The sequence below is a fragment of the Phocoena phocoena genome, chromosome 12, assembly GCF_963924675.1.
Source record: "Phocoena phocoena chromosome 12, mPhoPho1.1, whole genome shotgun sequence".
NCBI lineage: Eukaryota > Metazoa > Chordata > Mammalia > Artiodactyla > Phocoenidae > Phocoena > Phocoena phocoena.
In genome coordinates, this window is record NC_089230.1 from 68080440 (window position 1) to 68103203 (window position 22764).

At 36.6% G+C, this 22764-nt stretch overlaps 1 protein-coding gene across 1 annotated transcript; it reads right to left on the minus strand.

Annotated features, from left to right (window-relative positions):
• Window positions 1–291: 291 nt before the first annotated feature.
• SPACA1 (sperm acrosome associated 1) lies at window positions 292–16598 on the minus strand. Its single transcript, XM_065889185.1, has 8 exons — window positions 16461–16598; window positions 16310–16373; window positions 13752–13808; window positions 8862–8963; window positions 8005–8111; window positions 6899–7034; window positions 978–1098; window positions 292–448 (listed from the first exon to the last, which is right to left on the minus strand). The coding sequence occupies exons 1-8, from the start codon at window positions 16596–16598 to the stop codon at window positions 292–294; spliced, it is 882 nt and encodes a 293-aa protein (XP_065745257.1).
• Window positions 16599–22764: the final 6166 nt, after the last annotated feature.

The window sequence follows — 22764 nt, forward strand, 5'->3', positions numbered from 1 at the left end:
ACCTTAGAAGTGATCAAAAATGTGTTTAAAAGATTTTGTGTGTGTGCCTCTAGATAAAAGCTACCAAGTGATTACTTGAAATGGTAAATGTTGAGAACAAATTTAAAACTTTTTGATAACTCCACCACAAAGATGCACTGATTAAAACAGCCCCTTCTCATATTACATTACCTTCAGACTATAATAAATCACTTACAATATTGTTAAAGTATTTCACTATATATTTTATTTTTATAATAATGAATCTGATATGCTCTAATCTCCTTTGGTTTGCTATACATCATCCATACATCATTCATTCCATTCACTTAAAGTATCATCTTCATGTCCAAGTATTTCTGTTGGTGATTGGCCAAGACAGGATGAATCTTTATATCTCACTGAACTCAGCTCAGACTGTATCTCAGGTGTCAAGGCTTTTGCCCCCCAGAAATCTTTGACTGCCGCCCTGTAAGAAAAACATTTTTTAAATCTTTTATGAAATGAAAACTAAATAGATTTATATTTAGTTTTCTATATATAGAAGTGCCTCCTTAGTCATGATTTATTTTTACTGTGTGGTGCACCAGCTGCATTGTGATAGTAGATGAGCCCTCAGATGTACCAGGGGGTGATACTCATGTAGGTATCAGAAATATTCTCATATAAATGAATTAGTAGGTTATAATAACCAACTTTTAAAGTTGTGATAACTACAACTAGACAACACAAATATTAATTCAATAACTGTTTTTCTTTAGCAACTACTATGTAAAATTGTAAAAATTGCATTGAAAAGCATTCTCATGGTTGGGGATCAAGTCATGAGATTAGGTAGCTTGAACTAGAAGAGTCTCAGGAGGGATGAAGAGAGTTGGACAGTTTCAAAACCCATGTGAGAAGCATCATGGACAGGGCCTTGGATTCAACAGACAGGGAGGGGCAGACAAGGAGGACATCAATCAAGGGTGATGGCTTAGTTTCAGTCCTTCACCTACCAGTTTATAATTATGAAGATCAGTACAAAGACCACGAATATACACATAATAACTCCCATGGTCACAACCAAAACTAGGACTGCATCAATGTCTGGCCGGCTTGATCTTTTCATCTGCAATTCTAGAGAAAAAAACACCTGATGATTATTACTACTGGAAAATAAAAGAAAATGGATATCTAAATGGAAACTTTATATTTGAAAAACTCTAGAAAAATACAGAAAGAATTAGTGGAAGCAAAGTTATTGATGAACTTGCTCTGTGTGTTAGAAGTGTCCTTTTCAAACACACAGAAAAGTTGAAAGCATTTGACAATAAACATCCCACCACCTAGACACTACCGTCAACATTTTAACTATCCCTCTATCCATACTCTTCTCAAACCATTGATTCATCTTATTTTTTGATGCATTTCAAGATAATTTGCTGATGTCTGCACACTTCCTACAAAATTCTTCAACAGGCATATCATTAACTAGAGTTCAACATTCGTTTATATTTTTTCTTTTGAGGTAAAATTTATGAACACCAAATTGCACAATGATCTTAAATGTGCATTTATTTAGTTTTGGCAAATGCAAACAGACATATATAATTCAAACCCCTGAATATACACAGAATATTACTATACCCCAAAAGTTTCCTCGAGCCCCCCCAGTTAATCCCTGCCCCAACCTCTAGGGACAACTACTGTCCTGATTTTCTTTCCCACCATAGATTAGTTCTGCCTGTTCTAGGACTTCATAGGAAGGGAAACATACATTAAGCATTCTTTTGTGTAAGGCTTTTTTACTCAGTGTAATGTTTTGGAGATTCAACCATATTGTTGAATGTATCAATAGTTTTTTTCTTTTTTATTACTGGGTACTATGCCTCAATTAGTTTATTCTATCTCCTACTGATGGACACCTATGCTGTTTCAGTTTGGGGTTACTATAAATAAACTGCTACGAACATTCTCACACCAGTCATTTTGCAAACATACATTTCCATTTCTCTTGGGTAAATACATATGAGTGGAACTGTTGGGTCATAGGGTAGAGGTATGCTTAGTTTTCCAAGAAACTGCAAGATCTTTTCCCAAACTGATTGTACTTGCTGTACTTGTTTTATAATTTTTTTTTCTCCCAGATTTTGGCTTGCCTATTTATTTTTCTAATGATTCCTTTTCTTTCTTTTTTTTTTTTTTTTTCTTTGCGGTACGCGGGCCTCTCACTGTTGTGGCCTCTCCCGTTGCGGAGCACAGGCTCCGGACGTGCAGGCTCAGCGGCCATGGCTCACGGGCCCAGACGCTCCACGACATGTGGGATCTTCCCAGACCGGGACACGAACCCGTGTCCCCTGCATTGGCAGGCGGACTCTCAACCACTGTGCCACCAGGGAAGCCCTCTAATGATTCCTTTTAAAGAGCTGAAGTTTTAAACTTTCTAACATAAGTTTCAGGTGTACAGCATTATAATTTGACATCTGTATCCACTACAAAGTGATCCCCACCACAAGTCTAGTTACCATCCATCACCATACAGTTGCACTCCCCCCTTCATCCATTTCACCCACCCCTGAATTCCCTTCCCCTCTGGCAACCAGTAATCTGTTCTCTGTATCTATGAGTGTGTTTTTGTTTTATTTTGTTTGTTTTTTTAGATTCCACATGAGTGAAATCTTTGTATTTGTCTTTCTCCAACTGACTTACTTCACTTAGGATTAATACCTTCAAGGTCCATCCACGCTGTTGCAAATGGCAGGATTTCATTCTTTTTTTATGGCTGAATAGTATTCTATTGTATGTATATATACCATATCTTTATTTATTCATCCACCAATGGACACTTAGGTGGTTTCTATATCTTGGCTATTGTAAATAATGCTGCAGTGAACATAACGGTGCATCTATCTTTTTGAATTAGTGTTTTTTATGTTCTTTGCATAAATACCCAGAAGTGAAATAGCTGTCTTATGGTAGTTCTATTCTTTATTTTTTGAGGAATCTCCATACTGATTTCCATAGTAGCTGCACCAACAATGCACAGGGGCTCCCTTTTCTCCACATCCTCTCCAACATTTGTTATTTCTTGTCCTTTTTGGTAATAGCCATTGTAACAGGTGTAAGGTAATATCTCTTTGTGGTTTTGATTTGAAATTCCCTGATTAGTGATGTCAAGCATATTTTTATGTGCCTGTTGCCCATCTGTATGTCTTCTTTGGAAAAAATGTCTATTCAGATCTTCTGCCCAATTTTCAATCAGGTTGTTTGTTTTTTGTTGTTGTTGATTAGTGTGAGTTTTTATATATTTTGGCTATGAACCCCTCATCAGAGATATCATTACAAATGTCTTCTCCCATTCCATAAGTTGTCTTTTCGTTTTGATGATGGTTTCCTTTGCTGTGCAGAAGCTTTTTAGTTTGATGTAGTCCCATTTGTTTACTTTTGCTTTTGTTTCCCTTGTCTTTGAGTCAGATCTACAAAAATATCACTAAGACCTATATCAATAAGGTTACTGCCTATGTTTTTTCTAGGAATTTTATGGTTTTAGGTCTTACATTCAAGTCTTTAATCCATTTTGAGTTAATTTCTGTGTATGATGTAAGATAGTGACCTTCTTTCATTCTTTTGTATGTGGTTGTCCAGTTTTCTCAACACAATTTTTTGAAGATGAAGTTTTTAATTCTGATGAAGCCTAATTTAGCAATCTTTCCTTTATGGTGATTGTTTTTTGTCATGTCTAAAAAGAAACTTGCCTACTCCTGAATCATACAGATACTCTCTTATGTTTCCTTTTTTAAGCTTGATGGTTTTAGCTTTTACATTTAGGACTATAATACATCTCTAATTTTTGTATACATTGTAAAGTAGGAATTGAAGCTCATTCTTCTTCATATGAATAGCCAAACACCACTTTTAAATCAGCATTCTCTCCCATATCTTTCTGTTCTTCCTGAAAATAATGCTATTATGGAGACATGACCAGTTTACCATATGCATTATAACACTGCTACATTGTAAACTGATAAAAATTCAATTTATATCAAGCATTACTTACTTAGTGAATTATGTAGTTTTCTTTTGGCTATTCCCTTAATCGTAGACTCATAAAAGATTCATGTGGGGAAGGGCCAGAAAGGTCATCTTATACAACTTTTATACAGATAAGCAAACTAACATCCAGGGAGACATAATGATTTGTGCAAGCTATGTTTTATGTATTTTAGTATTTTGGTAAGTACCACTCTAACAGAATTAGTCTCATATATGGGCAATCCCAACTGCTTATTCATCTGGATTTTCTTCCTGTTCTTTAAACACCATGCAGTATAATCTTCCATTTTCCTTGGTAATTCTAGAGCTATAAACTCAATTTAGTAATCTCGCTAAATAGTTCCAAGTATGGTAGACAATTTATATCATATTTATATTCCAACGTTGTTGGATTTTAAAAATCTTTTTATTTTTGATAATTTTAGATTTATAGAAGCAGTGGGATTTTTTAAGCTCAAATTTAAAAAAACCTTTTAGGATTAAAACTTGAGAAGAAGAAATGCAAAATTTCTTTCCATTTATCTACTACCCTGCAATACTAGCCAAGAGAAGATGGAGAATGAGAGGTATAAAGATTTTGGTTCATTTCAATGGTAGTCTTCTTGCAAGGGTCCCTTAGATTACTTTTGTATCTAATAAAAAGATAGTCTGCATTTCTACTGAAATTTTCTGATGAAAAACAGGCTGAATTTCGATGCTCTCACTTTTTAGAAAAACTAAGTTTATGTTTATATTAGTTTCTCAGGGCCACCATAACAAAGTACCACTAACTAGGTGGCTTAAAAACAACAGAAATATATTGTCTCACAGTTTTGGAAGATAAACGTCTGAACATAAGGTGATGGTAAGGCCATGCTCTCTCCAATGGCTCTGGGGAAGGATCCTTCCTTTCCTCTTCCAGCTTCTGGTAGCCCCAGATGTTCCTTGGCTTGTGACAGCACAACTCCATGTGTCTTCACATGGCTGTCTTCTCCCCACGTGTCTTTGAGTCTTCACATACATTCTCCTGTCTCTCTGTGTGTCTGTGTCTAAATTTCCTTCTTCTTATAAGGACACTAGTCATATTGGATTAAAGGCCCACTCTCCTCTAGTGTGTATGATTTTGTCTTAACTGAATTAATTACATCTGCAACCACCCTATTTCCAGACACAGTCACATTCCTGAAGTTCTAGGAGTCTGGACTTGAAAGTATCTTTTCAGGGGGACATAATTCAATCAAAACCATGCCTAATTATGAAAGACAACTATTGTGGAAGTGAAAAACCTGTTATATGAGAGAATGGATGGGACATTTTCATTAATTAAACCATATTTACCCTGAAAATATTTCAATCATGCATTCGTTTCAAGCCAGTACCATATTGTGTGAACATTTATAGCCAAAATATTCGTTTGATGTCTAAAGAGCCAAAAGGGTCTGTCACAGCGGTATGCCCAATTGTCCTTTTTAAAAGAAACTATTTAATAAATACCAGTTTTCTGAAAACATTTTGTCATTTAACCAGTGCATGTGCTGAGATGGCAGAGCTACCCCACCAGCCTTGGACAGCTACAAGAGAGAAAAATCAACTTTGTCTCACTTGCTGACACTGGGGTCTGTGCTCCAGCCCTTAGCTTACACATGTTGCCTTCTAACATAGGAAGAGCTAACCACTACTAAGCTGTCCTAACAGAGACCAAGCTGTGGGGAATATAACTGAGAATGGCCTTTGAATCCTTTAATATCCTGAACTATGACTCACTGAGATACTTTTTAGTTGATGATGTTTGGTCCTTTTTTGCCTTTTATAGCACTTTATTGAAATTATCCTTTTAATAACACCTGTTATCCCAACATAGGAGTAAGGTTATTAGCTTTCACCATAAAGATGGTTTTTTAAGGACACTGAACAACACATCAAAGAAAGTTATAGTTTATTTTTTAAAATCACCCCCAAAACACCTTATCTTGTTTCCAGTTCAATAAAGGGTGTTATGTTTCATGGTATCTCTAGACTGCAGCTTGAGTTCTTTACTTGGGATTGAGAAATAGCTTCAAGAAATCCATGAACTCTCTTAAAATTATGGGTAACTTTTGGCATGTTAGTATATGTGGGTATTTTTCTGGGAAAAGCCTCCCGAGCCTTGATTGGATTCTCAAAAGAACTTGTGACCAAACCCCTCACACACCCAAAAACACAGATGACAACAATAAAAATGGTTAAGAGCAACTCAACAAAAGGAAATAATTATTTGGATATAGAAGACATCATAATTTAAATTGAAAAGACATGCACATGGATCCTTTATGCAAGGGAAGCACAGTTTCTAACATGTAAAATTATGTTCGGGTCAAGATTTGCCTTTTGTGACATATATTGAGGACTGTATTGTTTCATAAAAAAATGTCTTCAAATGAATAATTTTTAAAAAGATGTGCTTTGACATAACGTTTCTTAATTTTATTTATTTTACGGTATCAAAACTTTTGTTAAGCATCCATTAGAATTCTATGTATCCATTTTCACCTCTGTGATAGAAGTAAAAGTAAGAATATAATTCAAGTTAAAGGACTGTTCTTTGGAGATACTTCAGGAATACACCAGTTTCCCAAAGTGAGGTACATCTGACTCTCTTTGTGGAAAAAAATAAGAATTAAGTATTACCTTGTAGAAAAGTCTAAATGGTATAAAACTAGTGGTTCCCAAAATGTGATCTCTGGACCAACAGCACCTAGGAACTTGTTTGAAATGGAAATTCTTGTGCCAGCTCCACTAAAGATCTACAGAATCAGAAATTATAGGGGTTGGGCTAATGATCTGTGTTTCAACAAGACCTCCAAGTGATTCTGATGTGCTTTGAAGTTTGAGATATAAGCAAACCAAAACATTTCTGGGTACTTACCAGTTGTTGTATAGATTGTGAATTTAATAGATGCTACTATTTCATTATTATCCAACGTTTCACACTCAAAAGCCTTGGGGTGAGTATCCCTGTGAACCTCCAGGATTGCTGAATCATTTGCAAGTATAATGGCTTGCTATTTTAAAAGAAAAAAAAAGGTATCAACATTCTTCATGAAAACTTAAGATCAGGAAACAATTTATTTCTTGTAACAAAATAAGAGTCATTTTCTCTCATTCTAGTACAGTAATTAATTATGCACATGTATTTTAAAGTCAGATAATCCAGATAACAAGTACCAACTTCCTGCCTGTGTGAAGCAGGGCAAGTTACTCTCTGCATCTCAGCTGCAGCTGGTCCTCCATATCCTTGGGTTCCATGTCAGTGGACTCAACCAACCAGAGATTAAAAATATTCAGAAAAAAAATTCCAGAAAGTTCCAAAAAGCAAAACATGAATTGGTTGCACAGTAGTATTTACTTGGCATTTACATTTTATTTACAACTATTTATATAGCATTTACATTGTATTATAAATAATCTAGAGATGATTTAAAGTATATGGGAGGATGTACTTATGTTATATGCAAATACTATGCCATTTTCCATATGGAACTTGGGCATCCCCAGTTTTGGTATCTGAAGGGGTCCTGGAATCAATCCCCTGAGCATACTCAGCAACAACTGTATTTATCTGTAAACGGGTATAATGACAGGAATTACCTCATAGATTTTTATGTGAGTAAAAGAAACTCTAGCACTTTGTGTATGTCTGGCACTGAATAAGTCCTCTATTAATGTTAGCTACTGTTATCAGTACTGTTTGTACTATGTATACAAATGAAACTATTGCTTCCAAAATAGAACACTTTACATAAAATACGTGTTTTTAAGTTCTGATAGTAGCTGGCCCTAAGGCATATGTAAAGTCTTAGCCTCCCTAAGCAATGAAAAAATTTTAATCCCAATAATAATAAAGTTGTATGATTTTAACTTCATTTTTGCAAACTGCTTTTAAAGAGAAAGTTTTCTGAGAGTCATCAAGCATTGGGAAACAAATTTTATCACTCACTAGAAAGCATCAAATTACATACATTCATTACTCACTTGGTCTGGCCTTAGAAGTCTCCAAATATATTTGAAACGGTTTATAGGAGATGTATGAACACATGCTAGCCTAACACTTTCAAGACTTTCTGAAATTGGTTTACCCCCTGAAAAAAAGAAAAATTAAATACATATATACCAATGGGCACTGTAAACTGCTTTATACACAATACTACTTTTAAAAGTCACTTCCAACTTTAAAACCAATTACATGCTGGAAGTTAGCAAATGTATTACTGAAAGTTTGACTGTAGAGGAGCAGAGAGGCATCAAAGATTAAGTCGCCAAAAGAGGCAGGTAGAAAACACCATACCTGTCTGTTCCTTCAGCAGAATAAATCGTGAAGAAGAGATAGCAAGGGCAAACTACTTAGTGATCTATTAAACTTTGAGATCTACTAGTGGCTTCCAATTTACTGGTTAGGGTCAGAACCCCCCTCCCGCCCAATACACTCCGCCCCTTCCATGTTTAAAGATAATGGAATCTGACTAGTGAGGTGGTATAGAGTGGCTCTCGAAGTTCCCAAGGTAGGGTTTACCAGTCTACTGATAAACTGTCACGACCAAAGTGTCAAAAGCGTTTCACTGGAGGACAGCCTCAACCACAGACCCTGAGTGCAATACGGTTCCAGTGTACTAGAGAGAATATATGTTAAATTTTACACATCACTGAAAAAATGTGAAGCAAAAGTAGAAAGAGTTGTAACTGTCTAGAGAAGTGGAAGCTTAAGTTTTCTTATGAATTCCTTTCAGTATATCATTTGATCACCTCCTTCCACTCACGGCAACCTGAGGTTAAGGATATTTCCCCAGAGTAAATGCTTCCTCAGTCTCCCTCCAATACATAGGCCAACTCACAGCCACAATCTACTGGTCCACGACATTCTTCCACCCGTAGGATACATTTGGATTCACTCCCAGGGCATCCATTTGTTAATATAACTTCTCTTATACCAACACCTTTGGTAAAAGAAATCAGCAAATGTTAAAAATAATAATAATTCCAGAGTTCCTTTACTTTTGCACCTAGGTCTTTTTGAGACTTTTCTCCTAATTTCAGAAATTAAATTCCTAAATTCAGGGTAATAACATTTAGATATTTTTAGGTCCCTCATTTTGAATTATTTCATAAAACAGCATTTTCCAAAGCGAGTTACATGAAACACTATTTCCTCTGGTTGTTAGCATAAGAAAAAGGATTCCATGATTATATACATTTGGAAATTATACATTAAAATTAAAGGAACCTCTTTCCTCAGAATTTTAGGGGAACTTTTAATATGCTATTAATGTGCTTTTATGTGGAAACTTTCATTGATCTAAGATGTAAAACTTTTACATTTTAACATCTTTGAAATCAGAATGCATCTTAGAATTGACAGCGTGTCAAGAATGGCAGCATTTTTCCTTTTTTAGAGATGCATAAAATGTGATTATCACAGCCAAGGAAGTCTTAGATTTGATGAAATACAGTAGTACACAGGATCTTCTAAATTTATTTGACCATGGAACTTTTTTGTTGGGGGGTGGGGTGGGTTGAGCTTGCAGAGGAAATTACAAAAATTACATTTTAACATAAATGATGCTTTTTAATATCTAAATTGGTAAAAATCCCTGTATTAAATACATCAGGATAGACTATTAATGACCAAATCTCCATTTCCAAAAAGATACTCTCATTAGAATTGCAATACATTTCAGAGCAAGAAATCTTGTCTTTACTGACTGATCTCAGATCTCCACTGAGTTTGCCCTACCATCACCAAAATTGAAGGAAATGATAAAAGCTGGTTCAGTGACGTGCTGAACATGTCCTGTGATAAATGACCTGTGATTAAGACTCTGTTGTCACAGGCTAAGGAATAGCCCATCTTGATATCCTTTCTACCAGATTCTCTCTTTCAGTCCCTGCAAGATGTTAATCATAAAACCCATTCTTAAGGCAAGGGAAAGTTGAAGTCTAGAGATGGCTTATAACAGCACTCCTCAAACTTCAGAGTGATTGCAAAACACCTGGAGACATACTAACATGTGAATTCTGATTCAGTAAGTAGGTCTGCAGTAGGTCCTAAGGTTCTGCATTTCTAACAAGCTCTCAGTCGATGCTGATATAGCAAGTCTGTGGACCAAACTTTGAGACACAAAGGAGAGTACTCCATATAAGATAAAGAGAAGGAAGGTTGGAGGGGGAAAGGTCTCTTGACTAAAAGAGATGCTTAAGAACGGCTGCAGAATGGCTCCCCTTGAATTTACGAATGGCACTTCTCTAGAGGCATAGCCTTATTCTGAAACGCATATTTTCCAAGCAGGTATTTTATGCATTTATTTAGCCAGATACAGTTTATCGCAATGATGTGTGCAGATGTGAGATTTTCTGTAAGTCCATACTTAAAAATCTGCCTGTGTATTCCAAGAAAAGAAAACTTTTTGACTGCTAAAATATTGTTTTGGGGTTCAACAGAATTTTCACTAAAGCATTTTTTCCTTTAAATAGTTGTTATAAATTGAAAAGATTTCTTAATACTTAAAATTATAGATGTGAAATATTGCCTTTTATGGTTTATTTTCTTTTTAGAGCTTATCACCATCTGACATATTACATGTTTTACATATTATTGGGTGGGCCAAAAGGCTCATTCGATTTTTTCTGTAAGATGGTTCCAGTAGCACTTAGTTGTCTTTAACTTCATTCAAAACAATTTTGTTAGATAGTATGCGACAGCTATCATATCAGCGTGCATTTAAAAAAAGACTTATCAAAATTGGTGAATTTTTGTGTAGCCATTTTAATATTGAAGATGGAAGAAAAAAAGCAACATTTTTGGGCATATAATGCTTTATTATTTCAAGAAAGGTAAAAATGCAACTGAAACGCACAAAAAGATTTGTGCAGTGTATGAAGATGGTACTGTGATGGACTGAACATGTCAAAAGTGGTTTGTGAAGTTTTGTGCTGGAGATTTCTCACTGGACGATGCTCCACAGTTAGGTAGACCAGTTGAAGTTGACAGCAATCAAATCGAAACAGTAATTGAGAACAATCAATGTCATACCATGCAGGAGATAGCCGACATACTCAAAAATATCCAAATCAAGCGTTGAAAATCATTGACACCAGCTTGGTTATGTGAATCGCTTTGATGTTTGGATTCCAGGTAAGTTAAGCAAAAAAACCCTTCTTGACCATATTTCTGCATGCAATTCTCTACTGAAAAGTAATGAAAACATTCGTTTAATGAAAACGTTCCATTTTTAAAACAAATTGTGACAGGCAATGAAAAGTGGACGTTGTAACCATGTGGAACGGAAGAGATTATGGGGCAAGCGAAATGAACCACCACCAACCACACCAAAGGCTGGTCTTCATCCAAAGAAGGTGATGTTGTGTACACAGTGGGATTGGAAGGGAGTCCTCTATTATGAGCTCCTTCGGGAAAACCAAACGATTAATTCCAACAAGTACTGCTCCCAATTAGACCATCTGAAAGCGGCAATCGACGAAGTGTCCAGAATGAGTCAACAGAAAACGCATAATCTTCCAGTAGGATAATACAAGACTGTGAGTTTCTTTGATGACCAGGCGAAAACTGTTACAGCTTAGCTGGGAAGTTCTGATTCATCCATCATATTCACCAGACGTTGCACCTTCAGATTTCCATTTATTTTGGTCATTACAAAATTCTCTTAATGGAAAAAATTTCAATTCCCTGGAAGACTGTGAAAGGCACCTGGAACAGTTCTTTGCTCAAAAAGATAAAAAGTTTTGGGAAGATGGAATTATGAAGTTGCCTGAAAAATGGCAGAAGGTATTGGAGCAAAAGGGTGAATATGTTGTTCAATAAAGTTCGTGGTGAAAATGAAAAATGTGCCTTTTATTTTTACTTAAAAAACTGAAGGCACTTTTAATCTCTTTGCCCCTACCAAAAAATATGTTCTTTGAAGGCAGAGAATTTCCACTTCTTTGTTCACTGCTTTATTCCTAGCACCTATAACAATACCTGACACAGAGTAGGCAAGAATAAAAAAACAGAAAACAAAAAAAAATTGCTGAATAAACAAATATAATATATAATTTCCGAAGCACATCTTTTTTTAAAAAAATTTATTTACTTATTTTATTTTTGGCTGCTTTGGGTCTTTGTTACTGCACGTGGGCCCTCTCCAGTTGTGGTGAGCGGGGGCCTCTCCCATTGCGGAGCACGGGCTCCAGGCACACAGGCTTCAGTAATTGTGGCACGTGGGCTCAGCAGTTCTGGCGCACGGGCTTAGTTGCTCCGCGGCACGTGGGATCCTCCCGGACCAGGGCTCGAACTCATGTCCCCTGCATTGGCAGGCAGATTCTTAACCACTGCACCACCAGGGAAGTCCCTGAAGCACATCTTTAAATAATAGAGTAGGACAGTATCAATTACTAGAATTGTCATAAAAATAATTCTCTACCTGTGAAAATTTCTCAAGTAAGCAGCCAGAAGATGTAATTTGCAAATGAATAAACACAGATTTATTACACAGAATTCCTCTAATTTTCTGACTCTGACACACTAAGAAGTTAAAGTAAAAAACAGGTTTCAAACTATCTCAAGAGACAGAAAGTACAATAATGGTTGCAAGGGGCTGGGGGGAGTGGGGAATTACTGTTGAATTGGTGCAGAGGTTTCAGTTTGGGATGATGAAAAAGTTCTGGGGTGGATCATGGTAATGATTGCATGACAATGTGAATGTGCTTAATTTCACTAAATTGTACCTTCAAAAAATTGTTAAAGTAGTAAATTTTTTGTTAAGTCTATTTTAACATCATTTAAAAAATGCTATCTCAAAAACAATTCAGGCACAATTTTTGACCAAAAAATAAAAAACGTACATATTGTTCTGATCCATACCTGCATGGACTTTCTGTCTTCTTATCCTCTGGTTTTTGTCCTTCCCTCCTGTCACTGTCTTTTTTCCAAGGCAGATTCTATTTAGAATAAACTTAATTTCATTGTGAATTATCTACTGTCTTCTTAGCACACTAGCCTATAGTGGTTCTCAAAAGATGGTCTTCTAAAAAGCAGCATCAGCTTCATTTATGAACTTGTTTAGAAATACAAATTCTTAGACCCCTTCAAAGGCCTAGTGAGTTAGAAATTTTGAAGTAGGCCTAGCAATCCATGTTTTAACAAGCCCTGCAGGCACCTAGGGTGAACACTTAAGTTTGAGAAACACTGGTCTATTATAGCATGTGTAGTCTTAATCCCACCCCCACGTAAGAGATTTTTATGTCCAATTTCTATTCAAGGAATGATCAAAATAAGTCATAGTTTTTGAATATTATTTTCCCCACAAAGCCAATACCTCTTTTCTCTAAAACATGACATATAAATTGGGAAAATGTATCATTTAGAATAGACTATTATAAATAAAGTAAATTTCTTGATAGATTTGCCAGCACAGTATGTGGAAGACATCTGTGAGATGCATCAGAAGATCTTTCATCTTCTGAACATCTGTGAGATAAAGTTTTACTTTGGTGAAAGCAGTTTATGTGCCCCTCCCCCAAAAATATATACATATAGGGAGTTGGCTTAAAGTAAGACTTACAGGTTATGAACTGAAAATATCCTACCTTGTAAAGCAATCAGTTTGAGTTTTGTGTGTAAATCATAGATATTAGAAATAGAAATCAGTGAGAGATGAATGAGAGTACACATTGTTTTTACCCCCCCCCCGCCCCAATACAATGTTATTTATCTGCTCTATGCTACTTACCGCATGTAACGGTGCACATCCCAAATTCTACTTCTTTGACTGCTGTCCTACTTGAAACTAAACATAAATGCAAAAATACATTATTTAATCATAGGAAAACTTTTCTAAGTGAAGAACTCTTACTTGGGGATGGAGGATACAAGCACTTATCATATGGGAAGCAGACATTTTTAAAGTTTTATTAAATCAGAAAAGCAATGCCATTCCTAGTACATCTTCTATTACTGTTTAAATCAAAAGAAAACTAAACCTTTGAAAAATTAAATTAGGAGATAACTTACAAAGATTTATGTTTAAACCTTTTACATAATTTAAAAATAATGTTTTTCATCAGTGTAATACATGGTGAGTTAAAGTTATATAGGAGGTCAGAAAAACACAAAAAAGCCTGCCAATTATAGGGCCCAATTTTTTCTATTCTCTGTTTACCAAAAAAATTTGAGTGTGTTATTTCTACCCAAAAAGAAGTAGTTATGCAAAGTGTTCATTAAAATTATGTTATAGATTGGTTCTACTCATTCTCAGGTTAAGATGGTAAATTATTCCTAAGAATTTATTTTGACACTTTATTTAGCAGGATAATCCAGGAATATATAAGTATTCGAGTAGCTAAATATTGTTGGTTTTAAATCTCAAGTTTCTCTTTTTCTAATTGTTCTGAAATCTGACATGAATTCCACTAGCTGTAGCATATAATCAATTCTTCATAACTCAGATTAGGACTAAAAGCTCAATAAAAATAAATCTTAAATGAGGTGCTAGAAGGTAATTTTTAAAAGGCATTATGTCCTGAGGCAACAATATTACATGGGACTATGCATCAAAATTGGAGTCCAAATTGCTACTCTACCACTAATTAGCTTTTCTGAGTTCAGGCAAATTCCTTCAACTGTGTCAGGCCTATTTAACCCCTCTGCAAAATTTGGAAAGGAGAACCTATCTGATTATCATAAGAATTAAACATGATAAAGTACATGCAAGCATTCTGTAACTTGTTTAGCCCTACCAGCATTCATAAGAGAGCATAACCTCATTCACACTTCATTCATTTTGTACTTATTAATTTCATATAATTCTAAGATTTTTTCCTATTTTGATTATTGTAATTTTTCATAAACACTTCTATACTTATAAGCACCAAATACAGTGCCTTGAATATACAGCAAGCAAATATACACTTGATGTATATATAAGTAAATCAATATTGACTTTGTGAAATAATTTGGACTATGACTCTGATCAATTACGAATTGACATTTTTGCTTGAAATGCTTGGATACCTTCTGCTGGTACATTATGAAACACAAATTTGAATCTAAGGCATTATAACTCCATCACTTAGCCTAAACTCTAGCATTTACAGATAGAACTATCCCTTGACCAGTTTAAATTGTTAATTACTTTTAAAACTAGAGGGAAGCAATAGCTACTATGCTTTAGAACATGTTCTTTTCTACCCTAGTCCTCTTTTTCATATTTCCAAAGTCAAGGACTTCTCCAAGCTCTGTGAAATGTAATGTTATCAAGGCAGTACAAACCTCAATTCCACCATTAACATCAGATAGTCAATTTCTTTATGTTCCTGAGGGTCACTATCCATCATCAGGAAGTAAAAGAATGGCTGATAAATACAGCACCTACTTTGTACTTATAGGAGACATAAGACTGCCAAGGATATTTAAAAGAATCTCAGATGGGCCAATTTATGGAGGGAAGAGAAGTATTCTCCTTTAGATGGCTGAAAACCTGCAACTGACCTTTTACCTACAAGCACGTGAGCTACTAATCAATATAACATGTACCACAGCTTGTCAAGTTTTATTGCTTAGTGAGCCAGGAGAATAAGGCAAATTTATGTATCAAACACAGGCTCAGTCTTTGTTGGTTAACATGTATTTTATCACCTAACAAAGCCTCTAGTTGGATCCCCTTATTGGTGTTTTCTACTGCCACTGTTCCTTTGTGACTCAAAGTTGAACTTACAAATAAAACACTATCACACTGCAGAGGTGCTCAAGGGTGGAGGCTGCATGAAGCTGACACGGGGCTTCCGGGGAATTTTGTCAGCATCTTGTTTTATCTAGATGTGTCACCGTGAGGGGAATTGGGAACTCCCTTGAGTTCTAACCCAAAGTGCAAATGTGAAAAAAGGAGTAAGACCTCAGGCACTTTGGAACTTCAAGAAAAAAAAAAAAAGTCTGCAATGGAAAGGAAAAAACATAACTGCAAGGGGAGTCAAAATCGGTCCCCGTGGTGGGAAGCTACTCTCTGATGCTTAAAAAAATAATCACCTATTCCCTTGTCCAGAGCAATATTTTGCAGTATTTCTGTAGCAATTTCTATACATGTGCTCGTTTATCTTGCTCTGGTCTTGGAGAATTAGCACATCTTTTTTTTAAGGCCATGAGGTGTGCGATAATGTATAAATTCGGGGTTGTTTTTGAGAGAGAGCTCTACAGATGTTAACTTGGATAATTCTCATCGTCCTCAAAGAGCAGGGAAGGCTTGACCCTCAAAGGGTGCCTGCGGGTCCCCGCCAAGGAGCCTCCCACACTTACCATCCTCGTTGGCCTCAGCCGGGGGCTCGTTCTCGGCCTCGCTGTCGTTTTCAGCCTCCTCCTCGGCCTCGTTCTCGCCCTCGGCCTCGTTCTCGTTCTCGCCCTCGCCCTCGCCCTCGCCCTCGCCCTCGCCCTCGCCCTCGCCCTCGCCCTCACCCTCGCCCTCGTTGGCCAAGCTGGGATCCTGGGCCACGGTGACGATCTCGAACGTTGACTGGAGGCCCGCCAGGAGCAGCCAGCCGACTGTCAGCAGCAGCCCGTCTGAGCAGCCTGCGCCCCCGGGGCCCATGGTTCTCGGCCCGCACGGCCGCCCAAGGTGCAGTCGCAGCCGCCCGCTCCCGATGAGAGGTGCTTCGAAGAGAGGAGAAGCCCGACTCCGAACGCCCACACCGTGCCCCGGCAACCACTGAGGCGTCACGGAACGTCACCATCGTGCTGGGCCCACTGAACGCCCGTAGGCCTGACCGCAGCGGTCCCGCGGGCCACTTCCGACGGCGCTCGGGTCCACCCCGCCCCTTCCGGCGTTCTAGGCCAACCCGGCACGCTGGGCGGGTCCATGCCTTCGCACTTCGTCATTAGGCGAGCTGCCAGCCAACTGCTGGGAGTGGCCGTTTTCCCTCACCCTGCTTTGTGCTAAAAGGTGCTCGTCCTTCCTGCATTTACGCCTCAACAAACCAGACTCCCTAGAGCCCAAGCACTCTCTATATGACTTGGCTTCAAATTACTTATGCACAATAGCCAACTCGGCGTGCATCAAGAATGATTCACCATGGCCTTGTTAAGTAGTTTGCCCCAAACTTGATCCGTATCTGCAGGTGAGGCTTGATTTGTAGAGGATATAGGGGGTGCACTTTCTCTCTTTGATCTGAACACTATTGCTGTTGCAGCTCAGGCATGTACTCACGTTTTAAGAATTTGTGCAGTGCCATGAGCTCCGCGTGGGGCTTCGTTGCAAGGTGGGGGTAAAGGAAAGGAGAGGGGAAGATGCAACTACTGTCAAACTAGTTCTTCTCCTTTCTCTATTTGGATAGCTGCTGTTTTGGGAACCAAATGTAGGACTTAACCTTTGTCTCTTGTGAATGCCTATCTTCGTGCTTTTGGCCTACTTTTTAAGGTCCCATTGAGATTCTTCTGAAATCTGATTCTGTTGCCTTAATATATTAGATATTTCTCCCAAGTTTGATTTGGAAAAAGTTTCCTTCAGATCACCAACAAAATGTTTAAAAGGGCAACAGGTCAAGAATAGAGCACTAAGACGTCAGTCTCTAACAATGATCCACTAATCCACACGTTGATTTAACCCAAGAATCAATTCTTTTACTAAAAAAGAGTTCTGTCTTTTACTAAGGTTGAATCAGACTGGACGCTAGAATACCTTGGCATTCCCACTTGAATCAGTAGAAAATATTAGAGGTAAGTGTAACTCCCCACTGCCCTCTTGATGGTACTTAGTAGTATCACATTTTGTCATAGAAAGAAATGAAATTCAGTTAGGTTCCTTCAGTTAATGGTGTTAATTTCAAGAGGTCAGCTCTAATTAATTAAAATTTCTTGAAGAATAGACTCATAGGCTTTTTGAGTCAAAGAAAGCTTAGAAATAATCTAACACTCCAAGTTCCTTATTTTTAGGTGAAGAGATTAAGAACTGGAGAGACAGGGGGTGGGGGGGGGTGATGAATTGTGCGATTGGGATTGACATGTATACACTGATGTGTATAAAATTGATGATGAATAAGAACCTGCTGTATAAAAAAATAAAATAAAAAGAACTGGAGAGATTAAATGACTCACCCAAGATCATCCAGAAAATTATCTGTAGTGCAGGGCCTCACAACCACATTTCCTGAATGCTCATTCAATGCTTAGTGTTTCATATAATTTAAAATTAACAATGAAGAAGCAGTCAGTGGGTAGTCAAGAGTTCAAGGACTGAAAACAAATTAGGGTTAAAATTTTTTTATCTTGTTATTCCACATTTGATTTGACCTAATAGCTATAATGTGTTATTAAGAAAATATTGATGAATAGATGGTTTGATGGATTTCTGTCTCGGGTTTGAAACAAAGTTCATTTGGCTATGTTTCTATATAATATTATCCCCTACCTTGAGGTTTAATATCTAAATTCATATGACACGTGGGCTGAAGAGTAATCTACTACAGAGTGAACTTCAGGCATAAACTGGCTTTTTTTTTTTTTTAACATCTTTATTGGAGTATAATTGCTTTACAATGGTGTGTTAGTTTCAGCTTTATAACAAAGTGAATCAGTTATACATATACATATGTTCCCTCTTGCATCTCCCTCCCTCCCACCCTCCCTATCCCATATCTCTTCCCTCTTGCATCTCCCTCCCTCCCACCCTCCCTATCCCACCCCTCCAGGTGGTCACAAAGCACCGAGCTGATATCCCTGTGCTATGCGGCTGCTTCCTACTAGCTATCTACCTTACGATAAACTGGCTTTTGGAACATATGTACAACCAGCCTCAGCAGACTAACAGCAAAGCAAGTAACTGAGAAACCTATTAGGAGGGTCTTCAGAGCCACTTATTTGTAGCAAAAGTAGATTACTTGAAACAAAAATGAATTTTTTATTTGAATTTTTCTTTCAAAAATGCTTTTAGTTTTGAAAATAGTGAGACAAGAACTGCTAAGAATGGTCAGTATTAAAGTTCAAATTGGTATTGGTAAGGAGGCCATAATAATATTTTATATCAACTAAAATACCATAAAATATTATAGCAACTCAAAAGATTGTGAGGGTAATTAAAATGAGAAATTAAGAGATGATCTTGAGGCACAAAGATGTTTGTTTCATGGCCAAATGAGTCCAAATTTTTTCTTTTTTAAATGCTAAGAAAAATAAGTCACCCATTATGCTTTCAAGCACAAACTTGAAAAAGAAAATCTGTAGTATTTCATGGCAACATTGTTGAATTCTTCATATTTAGGACACATCTTTTTCCTGAAGATGGTATCTTTTGGTATCCTCTTTCCTGAAGAGGAAATCCTGTGAACTCTAAGATAAGTGATTTAATTCAAAGAACCATTACAGACTAAATAAACAGCTCCAAAGAGAATCCGCATGGAAATTAAGGGCCTCAAAGAGGAGCTGAAAGATTTTACTCTTAAATAAAGAATATTCAAATAATATCTGTAATAGCAGCAATACTAGTCCCTTATAAAATATTGTGTTCCTCACATAAGTTATAAGAAAAGTATCTGCACCCAGCAAACTTATAGTACTTCTAGTTGAAGCATAAATAAGTGAAACAAATATTAAGGGCATAGTATCAAGAGAGGTTGACCCTACTCTGACCGTACAGGTACCAAGTACCAGGAATTACAACCTCAATCCCTGATTTGTACCTCTGATCTCCTTGCCTCAGTTCACTCAGCTCTCCTCACCCTGCCTGGCAGTAAGCATCTCCAACTCCAGCTCCGGTTTTATTCTTAGTTTCATTTTGTTTTGGTTTTTAATCAGGAATGGATGTTGGATTATTTCAGATGTTTTTTCTGTGTCTATTGAGATGATTTTTTTAGTTTATTAATATGATGAATTATATTGGTTGATTATCTAATGTTAACCCAACCCTGCATTCCTGGGATGAAATCTACTTCGTCCTGATGATTTATTTTATCTTTTTAATATATTTTTGCATTCATTTGGCTAGTATTTTGTTTATAATTTTTACATCTATATTCATGAAGGATATTAGTCTGTAGTTTTCTTGTAACGTCTTTGTCTTGTTTGGGTATCAGTGCAATGCTGGCCTCACAGTATGAGTTGGGGAATATTCTTTCCTCTTCAGTGTTCTGGAAAAGTTTGTTTAAATTGTCATTATTGCCTTTTTAATATTTGGTTCAATTCACCTGTAAATTATCATCCTGAATATTTCTTCATGGGAAGATTTTTAACTACAAATTCCATCTCTTTAATAGATACAGGTTTGTTCAGGTTATCTGTTTCTTTTGGAGTGAGCTTTAGTAGTTTGTGTCTTCTAAGGAATTTCACCTTAGTTGTCAAATTCAGAGGGATAACAACAGTGTTTATAATAACAGTGTTTATAAAATTTCCTTATTATCCATTTATTATCTGTGGAATCCACAGTGATGTTACCGCTCTCATTTCTGATATTGATAATTTATATCTTCTCTCTCAGTCAGGCTAAAAACTTATCAGTTTTATTGATATACTCTCAAAGAACCAGCTTTTGATTCCAATGACTTTCTCAGTTGTTTTTATACTTTCTATTTCATTGATTTCTGCTTTGATCTTTATTTGCTTCTTGTGTCTAGTTTGGATTTAATTTGCTCTTCTTTTTCTAGTTCCTTAAGATGAAAGATGAGGTCATTGTTTCGAGACTTTTCTTACTTTTTAATATAGGCATTCAGTGCTATAAATTTCTTCCTAAGTACTGCTTTAGCATTAGCTCAGTTTCTAATTTGCTGTTGTTTCATTTTTATTCAATTAAAAATATTTTCTAATTTTCGTTTTGATTTCTTCTTTGACTTGTGGATTGTTTAGAAGTGTGACATTTAGTTTTCACATATTTGGGAACTTCACAAATATTTTTCTATTGGTTTCTAATTAGTTGATTACAGTTGGGGACATATTGATATTTTGTATTATGACTTGAAACCTTTTATTAAGATTAGTTTTATGGTCTAGAATATGATCTATATTGGTAAATGTTTCATGTGCATGTGAAAAGAATATGTATTCTTCTCTTGTTTTTTTTTTATTTTTGGCTGCGTTGGGTCTTTGTTGCTGCATACGGGCTTTCTCTAGTTGTGGCGAGTGGGGGCTACTCTTCATTGTGGTGCGCAGGCTTCTCATTGCAGTGGCTTCTCTTGTTGCGGAGCACGTGCTCTAGGCACACAGGCTTCAGTAGTTGTGGCATGTGGGCTCAGTAGTTGTGGCTCACGGGCTCTGGAACACAGGCTCAGTAGTTGTTGCACACGGGCTTAGTTGCTCAGTGGCATGTGGGATCTTCCCGGACCAGGGCTCAAACCCATGTCCCCTGCATTGGCAGGCAGATTCTTAACCACTGCACCACCAGGGAAGTCCCTTCTTCTCTTGTTTGGTGCTTGTTCTATAAATGTCAGTTAGGTCAAGTTGATTGATAATATATGTCAAGTCAGCTATATCTTTGCTAATTTTATGTATACTTACTCTATCAGTTATTAAAAGAGAGGTATTAAAATCTCTAACCATAATTGTAGATTTGTTTATTGTTCCTTGCAACTTTATCAAATTTTGCTTTGTGTATTTTGAAGTTCCATTATTATGGGCATACATATTTAAGATTTTTATGTCCTCATGATTAATGACCCATTTATCTTCTGAAATACCATCTTTATCCCTGGTAATATCCTTTTCTCTGAAATCTACTTTTCCTTACAGTAAAATAGCTAATCCAAGATAGAGTGGAAAAAATAGCTATCTTTTGACTGATGTTAGAATGGTACATCTTTTTCTGTCCTTTCACTTTTAACCTAATTGTGGCTTTATATTTAAATTGTGGCTTTGGTAGGAAACATATAGTTGCTCTTTATTAAATAAAACTTTATTTTGAGACAGTTGTAGATTCACATGCAGTTGTAAGAAGTAATGTAGAGAAGATCCATGTGCCCTTTACCCAGTTTTCCCCAATAGTTTGCAAAACTATAGTAAAATATCAACCAGGATTTAACATTTACACAGTCAAGATACAGAACGTTTGCTTCATCTCAAAGACTCCTCATGTTGCCCTTTTATTATAGCTACACCCACTCTCTGCTACTCAAATTCCTCCTTAACCCCTTGCAACCACTAATCTGTTGTCCATTTTTGTGATCTTGTCAATTCAAGAATGCTGTATAAATGGAATCATTCAGTATGTAATCCCTTATTACCATTTTTTATTCAGTATGATGTGTATATCAAGAGTTTGCCCCTTTTTATGGTTTAGTATTCCATGGTATGAATGTAACACAGTTTGTTTAACCTCACCCATTGAAGGATACCTGGGTTGTTTCTAGTTTTTGGCTATTACAAATGAAGTTGATACAAACACCTGTATGTAGATATTTGTGTTAACATAAATTTTACTTCTCTGGAATAAATGCCAAGAGTACAGTTGCTGGGTTGTATGCTAAGTGCACATTTAGTTTTTAAAGAAACTGACAAACTGTTTTCCAGAGTAACTGTACCATTTTATGTCCCTGCCAGCAACGTATGGGTGATCCAGTTTCTTCGCATCCTCACCAACATTAGGTATTGTCACTTAAAAAAATTTTTTTAGCCATTTTGATAGGTGTATTCTATGTTCTAACTACTAGTCCTCTGTCAGATATGTGGTTTGAAAATATTTTCTCCCAGTGTGTAGCTTGTCTTTTCAGCCTCTTAACAAAGTCTTACATGGGGCAAAACTTTTAATTTTAAGGAAGTCCAATTTAACAGTTTTCATT